Source organism: Rhopilema esculentum, chromosome 10 (genome assembly GCF_057945365.1).
Source record: "Rhopilema esculentum isolate cy_ngs chromosome 10, ASM5794536v1, whole genome shotgun sequence".
Classification (NCBI taxonomy): domain Eukaryota; kingdom Metazoa; phylum Cnidaria; class Scyphozoa; order Rhizostomeae; family Rhizostomatidae; genus Rhopilema; species Rhopilema esculentum.
This window is the reverse complement of record NC_142824.1, coordinates 5,608,126-5,627,899: the sequence shown is the minus strand read 5'-3', so window position 1 is coordinate 5,627,899 and position 19,774 is coordinate 5,608,126. Positions and strand designations below refer to the sequence as shown.

General features: G+C 36.3%; 1 protein-coding gene across 1 annotated transcript in view; it reads left to right on the top strand.

Annotated features, from left to right (window-relative positions):
- Positions 1–3,116: 3,116 nt before the first annotated feature.
- The window catches only part of LOC135684893 (abscission/NoCut checkpoint regulator), a 39,865-nt gene continuing 23,207 nt past the window's right edge, over positions 3,117–19,774 (top strand). Inside the window, exons 1-9 of the mRNA XM_065200591.2 lie at positions 3,117–3,272; positions 3,827–3,990; positions 4,537–4,685; positions 11,002–11,084; positions 11,348–11,516; positions 12,021–12,097; positions 15,216–15,264; positions 15,544–15,587; positions 16,812–16,981. Coding sequence (XP_065056663.2) covers positions 3,222–3,272; positions 3,827–3,990; positions 4,537–4,685; positions 11,002–11,084; positions 11,348–11,516; positions 12,021–12,097; positions 15,216–15,264; positions 15,544–15,587; positions 16,812–16,981 — 956 coding nt within the window. The 5' untranslated portion in view covers positions 3,117–3,221. The remainder of the gene's footprint in view (positions 3,273–3,826; positions 3,991–4,536; positions 4,686–11,001; positions 11,085–11,347; positions 11,517–12,020; positions 12,098–15,215; positions 15,265–15,543; positions 15,588–16,811; positions 16,982–19,774) is intronic.

The window sequence follows — 19,774 nt, the reverse complement described above, 5'->3', positions numbered from 1 at the left end:
ATGGCTCAACAGTGACGATATTGTAAACAAAGAACAGACTGGAAGTACAAACTTATATGGAATTTCTATTAAAAATAATGCTATTGCTACAATCTAAATGAGATCAGGTATCGTAAAACTAGAATTTTATTTCAGATTGAGGCGTCTTTGGCCAGACTGCTTTGTCTGTATGGCCTAAATTGGCTAAAATGCCCATGATGCCCTAAACGGAACTGCAAGTTATTAATTGTTAATGTAACATTCTATGATTGTTTTTCAATGTTTTAAACGCGTTAACTGTATAGTGATATTGAATAGTAAAGGCGGGTTAAAAGTCGACTTGTGCGGATTTTATGCCATTTTCACCCGGCGTGAAGGGTTTCGGGAACTGATAAGTTACCTGGCAGTCGAAAGATCTGGATTTACGAAATAGGCTCTTAGCTCTTAGTCAAAGAACTTGATTTCTTAGTCGAAGAAAATGCTGTTTAGCTGTCATATGAATATCAACTGGCGCATTATATTCTTTTGCAAGCAATTTTGACTTGGGTGGGGGATGGGCTTTTTGCAAGACTAGATTATTCCCTAGTATCTCAACCTCTGTTAAAATACAATAATCAAGTTCAGTGAAATTATTATTTAGTCACACTCGCAGCTCCCATCAACCAAGGTTTTTTCTTGAATTCATATTTCTGCACCCAAAGCAGGTTGCAGGATCGCTTTTACCGCTGTCTCCACTAGATTTCGTTTGTCTTTTGGCTACTGCTTCAACCCCCTCCCCCCACCCCCCATGTTGCGATTTTTTTGTAATTGTAAAAATAAAAACTTTGAAGAAACGGTATCAGTTTTCAAACAAAGTCGACTCCTTTTTTCACAAGCTTAGAGGTTCTTTCAATGTTTCAAAGCATGCTGGTTCGAAGATATCATGGCATGAAAATAAATTTTATGTGGATATAAGCGTCTTAGCAGACATGAAGCTAGGATTTTCTAGCCTCTATATACTTATAAATGAAATGCCTGACAATTTTTTGTCTTTTCACCGCGGACTTTTTTCAATAAAACACGAAACTTCACTTGTACTTTCACCGTTGCGGTGAAAGCCTTTACAACGGCATTGTTAACATGTCACTTGTGACGTCAACCGAGAATTTTAACAACTCCTGGCGATAATCTTGTTTCCGCTTCGGGAAATTCCCGAGTCCTGGCTGTGACGTATTTGACGGATAAAAGTGCAAATATCAGAAAAACGGCGAATCTAAGAAGAAAACTTTTTCCAGATTTGAAGTCAGCGACAAATTTTGCATCGAATAAGCCAAAGTTATTTTTGCGTGTCAGTTCTCCTTTAATCCTAATAAGATTTCAGTGTTGCAAACACTCCCTAACACAGTGCAGGAGTTTCAACTTGCTCCAAATTGCTAGTTTTTCTATACAATTGTCTTAGATCATACTATTGGTAATGATAAACAAACTCACAAAAATCATATCCATATTGTTTTGCTCACTATTTGAATAGAATTTTTTTGATAGATTTGAAGAACAACTAGATCTTAGCTTAATACAGTACCTAAAATTTTGCCCTCCAATCTGAAAAGGCTCTAATTTATTGTTGGTAGGATGGAGAATGAAGCTTTTTCAGATTCTTAAGGTGGCTTATTTCATTCAAGGATTAAGAGACTATTTAGTTCATTCAGAGTCTTGCTAAAAAAATCAAGATGCTATATACTCTCGGAACAGTGGCGTCACAGCCTTATCATACGCCCCCCTCCCTCCCTGCAAAAAATATCCTGCGCAGGCAAAAAACTCTATAGAAAGCCCGTGACTCGTATCAGCACCTTCACAAATTTAAGAAAATCCATTTAGGCACAATTCTATCTTGATAATGTTTCTAAATAAATAGCATAAGAGTGAGATCGAGAGAATGTAACGTGTAACTTTTTAAGTGATCTTGAAATCAAGATTTTTAGGCTTAGTTAATCTTATTATATAAATTATTGGTTGCAACACTCTTTATTTTCGTTCGGCTACAACTCGTTTTGACTTTAATAGCCTTCATAGCGGAGCAACACCAAATTTTGAAAGTACTCAAGATCTTTGCGTCTTTTTGAAGAAACGGGCTTTTTGGGTAGTTGATAAATATCTTTTAATCCCTTTAAGCCTTCTCACTGATTTTGAAAGTTTTTTGTCATATATCTTAAATTTCTATTGAATGCTTATAATCCCTTTTGAATCCTTTTTGTAACTTGTTTATGATTTTTCCAGTATCGATGCACGAAACATTTATACGTTCTTCTCACATCAAAGATATCTCATAGAATGGGCCTGTCTAGAACAAAATAGACGCGACTTACATTGAAAATGGGGTACTTTTGTCACTCTACAACTATAACGGAAGACTAAAGTTAATAATCTAAATTCCTTCAATACACTCATTTTTTTAAAAAGAAACAAAGGTTGATGTTGAGTACTCCAGTTTCTTAATGTTCTGGAAATTTCAATACTCATTGTTTCTTAAGAGTTTCTTAGTTATGATGTCATGAATATTATATTTGGGGTTCCTTATAGTTAATTTTTCATGCTAGAAAGAAATTTTAGTTAATGTTAGGAACTATTACAGAAGATGTTCCTACTGTTATGAAATTGTGCTATGTTATGAAATGTTCGTGACCTTTTTATCACGTCAAGAGATTCTCTTCTGTTCTGATGCTATATTTAGATGTGGGAAGTATATTTTATCGCTTGTGTCTTAAGTTCTAAGCCAACACGGCAATTATGTTCTTGGATTTTACAAATCTTCGTTGTCCTCAGCTTCACCACGATTTAATAGTTTCTTAATCTTTTTGCTTCGAGTACTGAAGTTTCTTAAATTTTTCCGACTGTCCAGTACTTGTTTCTTATGGCCAGTTTCTTATAAAGAAATGAGTGTAGTTTCTTCAAATAGACAATAATTTAAAGCCCTCCTTTGATTGGATCATATAAAAGGGACCCCTCATAGGCTAACTACAATTGGTATGAGGGTCGACCACTGATCTCTATAAAAGTCTTTCATAGAAATCAGCGGGGTCGACACGGACACAAAACAGTAGCAAGGCAACTGTATGACGTCACAGAATATGAAGATATTTCGATCATTTCGATCCGTGATTTAATGCTGTTGCTGCTGTCAGGTTGTTATCGTTGCTGTTGTTGTCTAACGAAGTAGCAAGTGTATTGTAGGGGTTCTGCCGTGGGTTCTAAACTACCCTGTGATGTCATACTGCTTCGGTTGTGGCTCTAAGTTTGGCCTTTTCAAGAAAGAGGTGTGAACTATCTCTGTCTGTAATTGTAAATTTAGCTGTTTCATTTAAAGTACCACCTTCTTGACTCTTCCCTGTATTCCACCATATCTTTTTGAAGCCATTTTCTCAACTTTTTAGCTTCAAAAGATTTAAATACAGAAGTATTATAACTCTATAAGACATCAGAACTTATTCTGTAAACAGGTTCCCAAAAGGAAGTATGTATTTGCAGCCTTGGTATACTAGACACCAAAGAGTTCAGAGAGTGCTTATGAATATAGTCACTCTGTCATTTGTTTTGTTATTTTGTCTTTTGTACTCAATACTACAAGGTATATACTTTGCTTCAGCTGCAAGGATGGAATTTGGGAGGGCTAACCCCTCTCCGTCCAATGAAAGATAAAATATCATTTTATAAGCCTGGGATTAAAACGTTATTTTAACCCCATTCCCCCATATTGAAGACCAACCCACTCCCTGGAAAGTTCTTTGGAGCTACCACTTTCCAACTGCAGCTTAAGATTATAATCAAATTGTGATTATGTTAGTAAATTTGCCTGTCTATTTATTGCTAGCATTCATGCAAAAAATGTGGAAGACTCCATTGCAATAAATGCTTAACAAACAAATTGGTATTACCCTCCTCAAAAGCTGAACAAGAAGTGTGCAGAAGATGCTTTGATTCAGTCAGAAAAGATGTATCAGCCAAGAGCTTCAATGACAGCCAAGGCAAAGGAAGGTTTGTATGTATAATATTATCTGAAAATAGTGTTTTTGGTCATTCCATATTAAGACATCACATCTGCATGCAATATTATATTATGATACCTATTAGACGTATATCAATTTGTTGGCACAAGTTTAATGTGCTAGCGACTATCTAAAAAAATAATGACTTACTTGTGGGGACTTTTGAGGCTATAAAACAGAAGAAACTGAGAGAAACATAACATTCCAGTATACTTTTTATGTTTTTCACATTATGATTGGGCTGTTTGCAGATTCATTTGCTGAGAAGAATTCAAATGTGCTCTAAAGTTATACATTACAATTATTGATACTCCAGCCAAATAATTAAATGGTTGCTATTTTACTTAAAGGGGGCTGTGAATCTAACAGAATGGAATAAAACTATGTAAGGCCAAATTTTTAAAAGAACACCCAGATCTGGAGTTAGACTAGAATGGTAGGTTTTTTCAAATGTAGCAACAAATTGTAGCAATTGTAGCAAGCAATTGTAGAACTGAAAATTGTAGCCAATAAGCCTTATGTCTTCATCATATAGAGAGGTACAGGAACCACCTCCCCCTTACCCTGGAGGAGGGGCCACTGCAAGGAAGAATTGGGGCCAACCTGAAATCAGCCAAAGCAGGAATGACCCAGATTTTGAAATCCAGCAAAGGCTTGACAAACTAAAGGAGAAAGAGCAAGAAGGTATGAAATGATTTTATTTAAGCTTTAATTTATCATATAATTTCTGTTAAAACATATTGTCAATGCAAGTGCATTTGAACTGTAAGAAAAAGTCCATGATTGATTGTTGGATGAATGTTTATATATTTTAATGTTATCAGGCCTTGCACTAGGCAAAATGAAGGTGCTCCATAAAACAATTTTCTAAGAATCTCAAGATGCTCTATTTTACACTTCTTTGTAAAATTGCCATGTGTCAAATGTTTTGCCTCCAAACAAAAACAAAGCACATTGAAATATAATTGTGTTATTAAATAATATTACTTTCAAATTTTTTTTATACATGTATATTTTCTATGCATGGAAAATAATGTTTTGATTAAAAAAGGTATTCTTTTAGACATGGTCTTAAAAAGAACCGGATAAAAGGTCTAGTAATCTAAAGATTAGTGGTATAAACTCTTGTATAAATCTTAAAAAACAAAATATTTTGGTCAATTGAGAAGATTTGTTTGATTTTAATAAACATAAGTTTATTAAAATTTCGCTGTGGAGCAATATCGTTTTACAATTTCAGGCACTTGTTAAATTGCTCTCCATGGCTACTTTAGGTGCACTTTGTGCACTCGCGCTCAATCCAGCGCCTTTCTGGGAAAAGCCTGATTTGATAGTAATTTGAGGTATTTTTTACGATGCATTTAGTTTTTGAATTTTAGTTGTTTGAAACCCAGCATTTCGTTTGCTGTGTTTTATTTATGGGGCATATTTTTTGAGAAACTTATTTCAAAGTAAAGTATTTTCCCTTAAGTTCAACTTGAAAACGACATAATTTTCTCAATGAAGTAAACTGAAAAATCACAAAAAGGCTATTATCCTGTGGGGGCTTTCTTGAAATGATGCCCATGGGAGATATTATTGTGCAATTATGCCCATGGGAGCTTATTCAAGGGGGGAACTTATTTGCCAAAATAATTTTAGGTGGGGGCTTATTAGAGCATGGGGGCTTATTCAAGGCTTTTCCCTTGTTCATGGGACATGCAATGCATAATGGGAATTGTAGTCAAAGTGGATATCCTACTCTCTTGTTTTCTTCCTTGATTGCATGCTTTGCTGTTGAATATGGGTCTTGCCATCTCTGTATACAACCCGGTTTGCTTTAGATAGAGAAATGTCCAGATTCTGCTTTAAAGTCATGCTTTTGGCATCTTCCATAACTTGAGAATCCTTTTGTCAACAATAAAACCATCTTGCACAGTCTTTTGAACTTTGCTAAGGCCCATACCATACTTGTAATTCCTTAAAGCAAGCCATAGACTCCACCTTTCAGGAAAAATAGAATTGTCCACATTTGAACTACAGGATCCGTTTTTCACTTTCAAAAGCATTTTTGCTAGAACTCCCTCAATTCATTGTACGTCGCGTGAATAACCTAAGTTACCTAAAACTGAAAATCATATCTTGGCAAATACTGTGCCATTTTAACAAGGAGCTGTCACGGACATAAAATCGTTTGAATTTTATCATTCAAAATATATTTTTCTTTGCAGTCAAAAAATCGCCATCTCTTTGCTTTTGGGGAAACGTCAAGCTAGAATGAATCAAAACTTCAGAAGCATTTTTTGAACAAAATCAAACCATGCTCTTGAGCGTTATTATTGAAAAGTTTGTGAGAACGACAGTGCCAGCTGTTGTCTCTTACAAGCTATGCATAATTCATATGAATTTTTGTTTTAGGCCTTAATTTGATCGAACATATTTGTCGAGGTTTAAAGAAATTTCGAAACCTTCCTTTCTGTTTCTAAGCACTGTATATTTTTAGATTTTCTGTAGAAATACTTTGCCATTAAACCTTTGCTACTTTCCAATGCGTTGCTTCTTTGCACAGTTAGAAATCATAACAAAATGAAAACAAATATCACTACTGAGTTTAGGATTTCCGATTGCAGTAGCTATAGATAATATTGTTTTAACTACAGTCGTAGTAAAGTTAGTAAAGTCGGCATGCATCAGCTTTCGCTTGGCTTGTCATGGTTGTACTCAGCTTAAAAATGTGCTTGTTCAGATTTCTGTATAAAGAATCACGAAACTTGTCCATTCTTTGGGCATGCTACTTAAGAAATGCTTTTTTTGATCGACCGGGATGTTGTAAGATTTTGCTTATATTGCATCTTCAGCTTATCGAAAGAACTGAGGTGAACTGAGCGAGGTAGCGTATCGTGAATCTACTCTTTTCAAGATGAATCCAATTTTCTCTCAGACACATGGACAAATTCAGACTTCAAACGTTAGCATCTTATCAGATGATAGAATTATCGACTAGGTAAAATGCTTATATCAATTGAAAACAGCTCGGAAAAGAAAAAGTCAAAACGGAAGAATCAAATTTATTCTGACGAATTATAAACTTATTGGACATTGCGGTAATTGAATATTTTGGTCTCCTTCCTAGGATAGTACAAAAATATAATAAAAGGGTATGCGCGTCCAAATGTTGATATGAAGTTAAGGTCAGACCGCGCTGCATTATTTTCAATGAGATACGCCTCGGGGGATAAACTAAGCCATATTTTGGACGGGGACGTGCCATGTGATCCATATTTCTATACCCATAATTCCGCAAAGCAAATAAAAATTTTAAGGCACATAAAAATTCATCAAACAAATTTTGCATGTCCTTTGCCCCAAAATCTCAATATTACACACATTCCATACTTTTATTTCTAACTGGACATTTATTTTGTACCTTCAAACATGTTAAGGTGCCCCCGTTACCCCCCCCCCCCCCCGAGAGATATGCTCGAGCTGTTTGGTATTTTATATGTTTCGTGTAACGCTCGTGGTGTACTTCTTTTTATACTCATGTCAAGAGAGCAAGAAACTTCCAACTTGCAGGAAAAGCATTTCCAAACATTATTTCAAACAGCTTCTGTTCGCAAAGACTATCTGGCACTGAAAGAAGTTGATGCTTTTCCTGTCAGTTTCTGAACGGTGAATTCGGGACAATTTATGAAATAGCACTATTTTACCTTTTGATAAGTTTAAAATCCATAGTATTTTTGAGCTATTGTCAGGGCCATCGCAAGGCAGGCCTTGTTGGGGGGAGGGGGAGGGGGGATGTGGACTACGGATTTACCTAATTAAGAGATAATTTATCTGAAGTTCTTGAGTTGCTGCAGAAACTTCTGCAATATATTTTGTTAATCCAACTCTGTAACATGTAATTCGTAACTTCTATCTTACATACCTTCCAGTCCTATTGATCAGTAAATCGGGAGAAGCACATGATATAGTTACTGCCCGTGTCTTGCTGTCAATGAAAAGAAAATTTCAAGTTTTGATGCTCCCAGTTTGCTGCAAAAATGCATTCTTTGAAGTAAGATTTTGCTAATGCAAATCTTCTCTTAAATTATCCACTGGCTGAACGCTTTTTGATGGTTTTAATCGATTTTCTGGTGTCGTTGTTATGCATTTTATCTTATGAAACATAGTTGGGTGGGTTTTGCTTCAGTTTGTAACACAATCTCTGTGACATCTCCCTACCCCCTAGTTGCGACGCCCCTGACTGTTATAAATTGAATTTTAGCTGTTCATATATCAGGATCCTAATATTAAGACAAGATGAATCCCAAGGACGGATTTAAGCAACAATTATTGGAGGGCTGTTAGAAACTAATAGGATTTTGATGCCACACCTTTCAGATCACTGGAAAATGATGGAAACGCCCATTTTCAAAGTTCGGTTTTAAACTTTAAGGTAGAGAAAATAAGAAGATAAATAAAATGGCGTTATTTTGTTCTTACTGACTACCAAAAAAATGATTTTTACCGAATGAAAGCAAAATTTGCCGAAGGATAGGGAAATATTGAGGAAGGGGTTCTGCACACCCTACACCCTCACTAAGTTCGTCCCTGATGAATCCCCAGAAGAGTTTTTGCAGAAAATACAGCTAGAGTGAACTTGGATTAATTTGTTGCTTTAGAGCATTTCAACTCTATAGAGAAAAGACTTCAAATATCAGGGTCAGTTTGGTGATGAATAAGGAAACAGCCCCCTGCAATGTTATTTCCTAGTCACTATAGAAAACACAATTTCTGTCTTCTTATGTCCGATTGATCTATTTTAAAGGCAAACATTTTGGTAGGGTTATTCTTGCTCTTCTATTGGCTTTAAAATCATTATTGTTGTCTAAGTAGATGTATGAACAACGAGGAGAACAAGATCTAATATCAAGTCTGAAGACTACACGCATTTTTTTATAAGAAAGCAAACAAGGGCCTAACAAGACAAAGTTTTTCGCGGTTATGCTTCTAAAGTAATGATATTTGACAATGACAACATATTAATAACGACCCTGACTGAATTTCAAAGAGGTCAAATGCAAATTACTCGAGAATGATTTACCTTTTGTAGCATAAGATTGTTTATTATTCTGTATTCAATTAATGGTGTCTTTTGGGTACGGATAACTTGCTTCACAATGTGATGATTGCGACAAGGTATGAAAGTGATGTAGTGATAAGAACGAAGAATCCCAAAATGCAAAGTTTTTAGAGTAACACTGTAAAAGTAAAATTTGTTAAACGACCAAAGCCATGGCTAGTTAATTTCTTATAAACGGGTTTCACATTAAAAATGCGTTTTTTGTTTGAAATTAGAATTGTTCTTTGTGAAACTGTGCTCCATATTCTGAAATCTTTGTAAAGTTCTTTTGTTTTTGCACCCATTCGCCTTTTTGAGGTCTATCAAAAACCAGTGTTTTGACCAGGCTACTTATCAGTTTTTGACCCACTGAAAATGACACAAACTTTCATCGGCGATTTTCAAAGTGCAGATTTTCATCGGCGATAGTGTTTCTGATTTTCTGATTTATAGCACTCAGAATGAATTAGTTTATAGGGATTCTGGTTATTCAAGATTTTTTTTAGAAAAAGATTAACCTCGCAAGGAAAGAAAATTTTCCAGTTAACCTTCTTCCAAAGAAAAACCTTTTTTTGGATTCATGTAAGCATGCAACAAGGTGCCTTTACAATTTTAGTTCAAGAGCTTGACACAAGGACGCTCCGCTATATTTCTAGCAGAAGAGTTTCTTCTTGGTGCATCATCGCCCCTCAACAGGTTGTCATCCTCTAATGGCTATACGCTAATTTTTTCTTGTAATGATCCTGGATGATTTTTGTCGTTGGAACCGGTATTGATGAAAATTCTTGATTTTCAACAACGAAGAAGATCAAGCATGTTTTAGCTAAGAATCTGTCGTTTGTGACAAGATTTTTAAGCAATTTACGTCGCACAAAGCGCAGTTTTTCAACTCAGTAATAGATATCGCAGGCTTCACCTTTGAAAATTTGTGGTGGGTTTTAGGTGTACCATATCAATCTCTTTATCACACTCACGTTACAAAAAGGCTGTTTCTTTGGATATGTTTTGAGAATTCGTCATTTTCATTATCAGGGATTCCGGGTTCTCGTAAGCTTCAAAAATTGGGTGCATAAACCATGCTTTGCTCTTTAGAGCTTCAAGTAACCATCTTGCGGCTGGTAAAAGTGCTCTTGTAACGTTTGTCGATAATCTGCTGGCCCCTGTCGGGATGCAGGATGTCTCCTAAGCGAATTTTCCATTTTCAACAGGTTGTATTAACGGACAAAACAAAGTTTACTTTTAAACATAACATAACGTATCAGTGTCTTTTTTGTCAAAATTTCTCTTAGAGAAATTATCCAATTTACTTAAAAAATGTAGGGAATTACTTTGCATGAGCTAGCAAAATTCTTCATCGATCGATTTTATATCTTTTAATCCATTTTACTGAAAGTTTAAGTCCTTAAGTATAAACTGACCTTGGCTTTTTTTCGTATTCGTATTTTCTAAGCATTACGAGAGCTAACACGATATCAAAATTTCAGGTCATTATTCTTCTGTTTTTTAGATATTGTTCAGGTATCAATAAAAGAAACTATGGTAGTGGTCTTTTGATATTACAAATAAAGCTCACATTATATAACTAAAGATGCAATCTACACTTTTTTGTGCCAATTTTGTGCGCCAAATACAAGGTGACGATTTAACAACATTGCAAGTTAACACCATATGACGACAAAAACAATCGACAATATGAATAAAAAAGTGAGTAAAGGTGAACGGTTTTCTTACAGACATTTTATCGAAAGAATTTTCACCCCGCTTTGTTTGCCCCTGTAAGCTGAGCCCCGCTTTGTATTTCTAAACCTTGCTGAAAAGTAAGTGGTTAGGCCAAAGAGCAATGTATGCAAATTACTGTATTGCAAAATGTTCAATTTCAGATTGCCATTTAAAATTTGAATTTATTTTTCGTTCCAGAACATGTCAGCTCAGAGGGAAGCGTCAATGAGAAATTTGCCTCTCTAACTGGGCGGCATCCGACATCAGCCAAAAGCAGTGACGTAAGATGTGAAGGTTTTATTTAGTTCTCGATCTTTTTGTGACTCTGGAAAAATTGAATTGAGTTCTACTTCTCGTCAAGACAATTCTTTCATCGCAACGATACGTTTTTCCCTACTACGCAAGTGTCAACAAAAAATTTTGTAACGATCGTCTTAACAATCGTCTTGTATCAGCCAAGAGACCCTTTGAATAGTATCATTGAGAAGTCATAACTGCTTTTGATTCATTATACCTTCTGAAAAGAAATCTTCTCCTAAAATAGATTCTTACACCACGACCAAAGCTGACGGAGGAAGAAGAGGTCAAGAGGCTGATGGAAGGTGCAATGGCAGAGGCAAATCTAGAAGATTCACAACCTAAGGATGTAGCTGGAGAGACGGATATCAAAGGCTTAGAGAACAGGCTGTTGAAACTGAAGGGAATTGACCCAGGTAGCTCACGTGCTCTTCCGTTAGACTAATGGCGCTATCCTTTCCTTAACCCATCCCTAGAAAGTTTTTGTTTTTTAGTATTTCTGACAAGTATTTTAAGACCCTGTTAGACGGTCAGATTATTCATGAGACAATCATCAGATATTGTTGAATTAAACATATTTTTCATTCTCGTGACTTTCTGAAGCAAAGGGCGCAATAATTGCGCAGAAAACCTCTACCAAACAGGATCGGTATCCGATAGTTATCTGAAAAAGAATTCAGACCCTATTACAGGGCCTCTAGTCTTCTTGTAAAGTAATTGTTTGCAATGCAGATAGACTGTCTCTCCATACCTTGTGAGGGTGTTTGCAGTGGGAAGATTTGGATCTAGATAAAGTGTTTCAGCTTTTGTACGCAGGCTTCAACTCAAAGGTTGCTTATTTAGGCAGTACCAAGCAACGAGTAAACAATCTTGCAACATTACGTTTTGTATTCTGAAAATGTTTGTACATTTTTCTGAAGAATCTGTGAAGAAATCGCAAACTGAAGAAGACAGTTCAGAGGATGAAGTAGAAGCTACTGCGAAAGTTATTCAAAAGGTTCATCTTCTTCTTCTTCTTTTATTGCTACCAATTTTTCGGAAGAATCACAAGTTATAATCGTGTCATTTTTAAGAATATTTATTAACAAGATCTTGGAAAAATTAATTCTGAATGTTCTCGCTGTAAGATTATCCTGTATATAATAACGAAAGAACACCCCAACTCGAACTTCAAGACTCCATTTTGTATTCTCACGCATAACTTAACATAACAAACCGGGCGCATGAGCATAGGGGAAAAATGTACTTGCCATGCGCGCGATGAATCACAGGGGTTACAGCAAATGTCAACACTGCTCGCGCAACATTTCAGGACGAATATACCACATTGTTTTGAATGATTAAAGATTCGTCGATAGATCGACATATTCAAAACAAAGGCAGCACAAAAGTTGCATGGTTGTTCTAGCAACAAATGTAACTAGTTCTATTGCCATAACATAGATGAAACTTTAGAAAATAGGCATTAAGTGTGTCTCGATTAAAATTTCCATTAAAACTGATGCAAATTCCAATCTGGAAATGCATTTGCATACAAGTACATATTTTCACACACCACAAAAGAATAAAATAAAATACATAATTTAGATGCAATAAGCAGAAAAGGGCGAAAACACACCAACCATTAGAAAGTTGAGGGCATTTAGCTACCAAAGTTTGAAGAATCCAGGAAAATGTACACGTTTTCCCCATTAAGGATAGGAAATGATACGTCCAAAAGCTGTTTTGTTAGGCAATGAAAATCACTTGAAAATTGTCAAGCACTAGAGTGGTACAATCCTTGAACAAAAATTGCCAGAGAAGAGGTTCCGAAGAAGACATCTCCCTTGACCGAAGATAAATAAAAATGCGACTTGTGCTAAACACGTGCACTACACAAGAAACCATTCCAACAACCACTTAACAAAATCTTCAAAGTTTTCCATTTGACTTTAAATTGACTTTCCCAAAGAGGAAGCCACTCAATGCAATGCTTTTATAAAGTTAAAAATTAGTAATTGAGAAATAAAAGCCCAGAGTTTCAAATGCAAACCTTTGAATCAGTCTAAAAATTTAGATTAGCCAAGTAACTTTGTAATCGAAAAAAAATTATTTTAAAGAAATTGTCGCGAGAAAAACTGTAACCTACAGAAAAATCTAGCTTTTGCTACAAAACGAAACTATTGCCAAAGTAATTGCCAAACAACAAGGTTTTTGCTGGTTCTTATCATTTGTTGTGAATGTATTGCCTTTTCATGGAAAATGGAAGGAACTGACCGCTACTTTTGATTATTATGAATGTGACTTCGTGGTCGATAAGGAATATGAAAAGGCTGAATTGTCGCGAGAAAAAGGGTTACCTACAGACAAATCTAGATTTTGCTACAAAACGAAACTATTGCCAAAGTAATTGCCAAGCATCGAGGTTTTCGCTAGTTATTATCATTTCTTTTGATTGTATTGCCTATTCATGTAAAATGGAAGAAAGTTGCCATTAATTTTGAACATGAACGATCACGAAGTCACATTTATGACCAAAAGGCAACGGGAGGGAGTAACGGCAACTTCCCTCCTTTTTCCATGAATAGGCAATACAATCAAAAGAAATGACAATAACTAGCAAAAACCTCGATGCTTGGCAATTACTTTGGCAATAGTTTCGTTTTGTAGCAAAATCTAGATTTGTCTGTAGGTAACCCTTTTTCTCGCGACAATTCAACTCTTTCATATTCCTTATCGACCACGAAGTCACATTCATAATAATCAAAAGTAGCGGTGAGTTTCTTCCATTTTCCATGAAAAGGCAATACATTCACAACAAATGATAAGAACCAGCAAAAACCTTGTTGTTTGGCAATTACTTTGGCAATAGTTTCGTTTTGTAGCAAAATCTAGATTTTTCTGTAGGTAACCCTTTTTCTCGCGACAATTCAGCCTTTTCATATTCCTTATCGACCACGAAGTCACATTCATAATAATCAAAAGTAGCGGTCAGTTTCTTCCATTTTCCATGAAAAGGCAATACATTCACAACAAATGATAAGAACCAGCAAAAACCTTGTTGTTTGGCAATTACTTTGGCAATAGTTTCGTTTTGTAGCAAAATCTAGATTTGTCTGTAAGTTACCCTTTTATCGCGACAATGTTTCATCTCAATATTGTAATTTTATATAAATGTAGATATTTCGACATTTACCTGCAATTTTGTTTGTTGTTTTGAAATAATGATTAAAAGTTCTTTCTTGATATACCTTGATCAAGCATTTCTGTTTTATAAGTTTCATCCAATAATATGTCTACTAGATTTCCGAAAACAATTAACTTTTATACTTTGACTTTGAAGTTTTTACTGCATATGTTGAAGCCATGTGGAGTATTTGCGCCCGCGATTCCGTGCCGCCATGACCAGCGTCATGCATTTTTCCCCTATGCTGGGCGCATGTCCAACATAACATAAATACGAGGCTAATAACGTCACACTTGCTATTCGCCATAGAAGATTTCGATAGATAAGAACCCAGATAAGCTACCAGTAACTGAAAACGCCTCTTTTTTGGAATTGCAGCTAAGTCGCCGCCCAATAATCAGTCAAGGAAGCATAATCAGTCACCGAGATACTAGGAGAAAAGCGAATGATATTTCAAAGTTGAGATTATTAATTAATTAGTCAGTTAATTAATTAATGGCTTTGAGAACTTCAGGTAATCAAGAACAAGAAGAAAAAGCCTTGTCGATGTCATTACGCTTTGCTTTCCAGTTAATTAAGACAAATGAATTGAGTTTCTGTGAGGCAACCAAAGTGTATTCGCAAATCTGTCGCCAGACATTGCCCAGTATGCATCTATGTTAACTCAGCGCAATGTAATCTTGTGGCATCGAGCCAGCACGCTCTGATTAAGACTACGAGGAAAATTTTTCACCAAAATATCAATTGTTCCTTCCACTATTTAAAAACCTCCATTAATTTGCTAAGCCACTCACAGTATGTTTACCATTAAACCATTAGATACTTTATCATTAAACCACGGCATAGCAGCTTAGGTTATTAAAAGTACCAAATTTTCGGCCTAAATCAGAATCCACTTACATTTGTATAATTGCTTATTTGCTCATAACTTTAGCATTCTCTCCGACAGGCTCTCGCTGAAGCAAGAATTGATGAAAAAGTACACGCAGATGGCTATGGTAAAACTTTGGTTGAATGTTATATTCTTCGTAAAATAAAAATTGGCTGCAAATTCATGGCGGCAATTTGAAACCACTGGAAACATGCGGTGTTAATTTTCTTTAATTTTTCTAACCTCTCTTTGTTATTTCTCTTTGTTATTTTTCGATTTTAGAAAGAAGTAATATGACCCACCAGACGTTTTTACCATGTGTTGACATGCTTAAGTCATTCTTTCCAAATAATACTATATCCAGGTTAGATGAAATTTCTTAAACTTGCTTCTAATTTGTATGCAGGCAAGCTAGTTGGTGGGAATGAGAATTCAACTGAAAACGATTTGGTAAGATGAAGAGTTTTTCCTCGGTTTTCTTCGGTTTTATCTCGTTGTACGCATCTGTGTCTTCTTTTGCACTCAACTTTGTTATCAATGTGCAAAAAGTCTTTTCTTTTTCCCTCTCTTCATCCAATTCTTATTTCTATCCACTTCTTGTTTTTTAGGTCTTTTATGCTAACATACCACTAAACAAACAGAAAGCAAATTCCTATGCAAGATCCCCTACAACCCTTAAGCGTCCCATGCAGATCGTAGATCAGAAAGTTGAGTGAAGTTTAGTGAAAAATTTGGTCATGTTTTGCCATCCTCGCTAAACTTCGCTCAACTTCACAAAACAGAAGTTGAGTAAAATGTTTGGTGAAATGTTTAGTCGTTTTACCAGGGCTTAAAATGTTTTTTTGCGTTGAAAAATCTTTTTGATGCAAAACTTTTATCTGAGATGCAAAGATTGATGAAATCACCTAGTGCTGCGCGCTTCTGACTTTCCTTTTAAATTGTAAATAATTCATTGAAAGAAAGGAAATGTTTCACTACAGTTCCCTTTTAAGAGTTAGAGTGTTCTGAGGGTTTGCACCGCCGCTTTTCCTCTGCTTCTCAGCATGACTCTAGAAATATGCCGAAAAAATGGTCCATGTGATGGGTCGGCATCTGTCTGTCCACGTTTCTAGGATCAAAGCTCTCACGTTTTTGAAATTTTCTTGTAAACATCAACAAGCTGTCTACACAAAATAGAAAATACACTGCTATCGTAGCCATATAACGAGTCCTTCCTCACTTGTTTATATTTTTCTGGCTAATCTTGATAGAATTCATCACTTAATATTTTCTTTTTTTCCTTTCAATTGCGAAGTTTTTTTTGTAACAGAGCTTTTATTTTAAATGAACTTTGCATGCGTGATCTGTGCGGTGCCATTCAACAATCAACTGCGCCATTCCTTGATCCAAACGAAAAGAACAGAAAAAATCATAAATAAAAAATCTTATCATAAATCATAAGTCTTTCCTTAGAAACAGATACTGCTTATTCCAGTTGGTTTCAAATGCCTTGTGGAAGATTTTTTTATTTAATGCCAGGTATTTACAATATTAAGACCGTTTGTTAGGCTTTCATACAGCGTAGGAAGTGTTTTGCCCTCTGTTTTGCCACACATGGTAGGTGAGAGTAGTACTTTTATGTTCTGTAACTAGTAAAAGACCCCTGATCGGGTTTTTGTATGTTCCCCCTAACAGCAACTCCCTGCGGTGCCATGCCATGCAGTTTCCTGGAAACCTTCTTCAAAACACACAAATCCGGAAGAAGATGAAGATCAAGAGCTACCGTGGTGTTGCATTTGTAACAAAGACGCGTCACTTCGTTGCCATGGTTGTGATGATGACCTTTACTGCAAACGCTGCTATAGGTTTGTTAAACTTTTATTTGTAATGTTCAACTTTCAAATTTAACAATATCCTGCTTCTATGATATTATGCTTTCTAATGTCACGCAACCTGAACAGTACTAGATTTATAAATACAGCAGCAAACCATTACACTGACGCTCTCGTGAAAAGTAAATACAGTGCAATGAGAGTTTTTTTAATCTAAGGCTATGTTCCTCTATGTTCACATTGCTCCGTTTTCGTTTTTGTTCGTTTTCATATCGATCCATTTTACCTGTTCACACTGCTCCGGATACATTAAATAACAGTTGTTCAAATTGGCATTGTCTAAGCATCTTGCTGTGCTGTTGTTGTTGTTATCGGTGTACACACTGCGTTTTGCGTTTTCGAAAGTCTCCGTTTTCAAAAGTCTCCGTTTTCAAAAGTCTCCGTTTTCGAAAGTCTCCGTTTTCAAAAGTCTCCGTTTTCGAAAGTCTCCGTTTTCAAAAGTCTCCGCTTTCAAAGTGCGTTTTCAAAAGACTTCGTTTTCGCAGCGAAGCAGTGTGAACGCAAGGTTAAAACGGATACATTTTTATCCGTTTTCATCGGAATCCAGGTTCTGACATTAAACTCATTATCTTTGTCAAAGTGGAAAATCGAGAAATCTTTTTCAAGTTTGACAAAAGTAATCCGATTTCCGCTTGGAAATTCGAGCGCGCTGCAGTTCATGTGTGAAGTGGTAATTTGCTGTTAGGCTAATGCAATGTTGTTAAAAACAAAGAAAGATTTGACTTTGGGTATTATGCGGCACCAGAAAAATGCATTAATTGCTAATCATTTCCGGTTTCCAGAGCTCGTCCTGCTCTGGAGCAGGGCGATGGAACTTTCGAGGGATTAGTGAATTTGGTTTAGTGGCAATTTGGGTGGCCGCACTGGAAAACCAGCATTTGTTTACTAACAAGCTTAATCCCTTTCTCTATGAAGAATAGAGGTTTAGTGTGTCAGAAGTTCTTCCTGAAATCTTGTTCGATGCGTCTAGGGCCTAAGAAGGACTAAGAATTAGAAGGTTCAAAGAGCCATCGTTTTGTAGCATCATGTTCAAATTTTCACAGTTGCTTTAAATTTTCTCCACTGGCCTCTACACAAAATCTCATACGATATCAAAAGCCACATATCAAAACAGTGGGCCCATTGTTCCGCAGCCAGGTCCGAAACAGCCCCGTTGAAGGCACAAATTGCATCATCAGCACTGTCAAACTTGGTTCTGCGAATTTTTTTCTGTGAATTAAGTCACAAGGTGCCAAATTAGGTGAATATAGCGGGTGGGTCATGAACTGAATTGAATTTTTATTTCGCCAAACTTCTAGAACCTGTGGTATGCAGTGGTTAACATACCAATCCGCGTTCACTGTACAACGGTCTTTAAGTTGAGTGGTTGCGACATGACCTCTCTTTGAGAAAAATGACGCAAACATCTTTTTGCCGACTTTTCTGGATCGCCGAAACTTTTGCGGCGGTTTTTCACCTGAAAGGATCCAGATTGAGCATTGGCGCTTTGTCTCCAAGTCAAATTGGTAAATCCAACTTTTATCGCCTGGCACAATGTCATAAACCCGTTTCGAGTTCTCTTTATTAAACTTTTGCAGTAAAAACTGGCACCAATTGACGCGCTGCCCTTTTTGCTCATCTGACAAGCAATGTTGCACTCAGCGGGCAGCCATTTTCCGAACTTGCAGGTTTTCATGCAAAATTGTGTGCAATGCTGCTGATCCAATCTTTACGCTATCCTGCATCATATAATAAGTCATCCGACCATCTTGCCTTAACATCTTCTCCACAGCGGCAACTGTTTCTGGCACAACAGCGGTAGGGGGCCTCGCTAGGTGGGTCTCATCTTTAAGGCTCTCCCCCCTCTCTTAAATTCGGCAAACCATCGAAAAACTGTTGCCCTTGAAGGCACTCTTCTTATTTCAGATCCCTTTTAAAATCATAATAAATCATCGCGCGAAAATCACGTTTTTCAAGCTACATTTTTATAAAAATAAGAACATCTAAGGTGCTGAAATTCAAAGCCCTTTTCTAATTTTTTCCCGCTCTTGAAATTAACAAAAATTACAAAACATGGGTGAAATAGATGGTACAAGCTGTCAAAAAAATTTCAAACGCATATCTCAAGCGGTTACTGAATAGTATTACCGACTTCTCCACGACTTTCTTGGGTATGAATGCGTCAAACCTAGCTGAAAGCCAGCTTTCTGCTGCAACCTTCTTCGGTCAGAAATGCGTAAGTATTCCCGCTAACAAAACTGCCTCTATGCTTTTAGGCCTGTATAAGTTCAACATACTTTACTTCATGTTTGAGGATCCGTTGGTTGGCGATATCACATTAGTAGTTCAACTCAACATAAAAGAAAGCAATCGTGAAATATATCAAATCTAAAGTATTTGCTGATATCTTCTACGTCGCACAGTATGTAAAAATATGGGACACCAAACAAAGCAAAAGTTTAAATCGAATCTTCTCCTCATCACCATCCACTCTGTCACCAAATGCAGCGTTCTTAGGGTTCTTTTGAAAGCACAGGCCGATAGACACGAGCTTTGGCAGTTTTTAGAACTCAAGGCTGATTCGGCTAGTCCAATTTACAACTAACGTAAAGAATGCGAGATTGCCGAACCTAACACCAAAAACTAATTAAAACATTTCTGGTTTCAAATGTATTAACTGGCAACATTTATTACACTCGGTTAGACTTTCATGTTCTTACCAATGTGCAATAAGGTCAACCGAACTTAATGAAACTCGGCCATTTTCAACTCAATACAGGGTGAAAC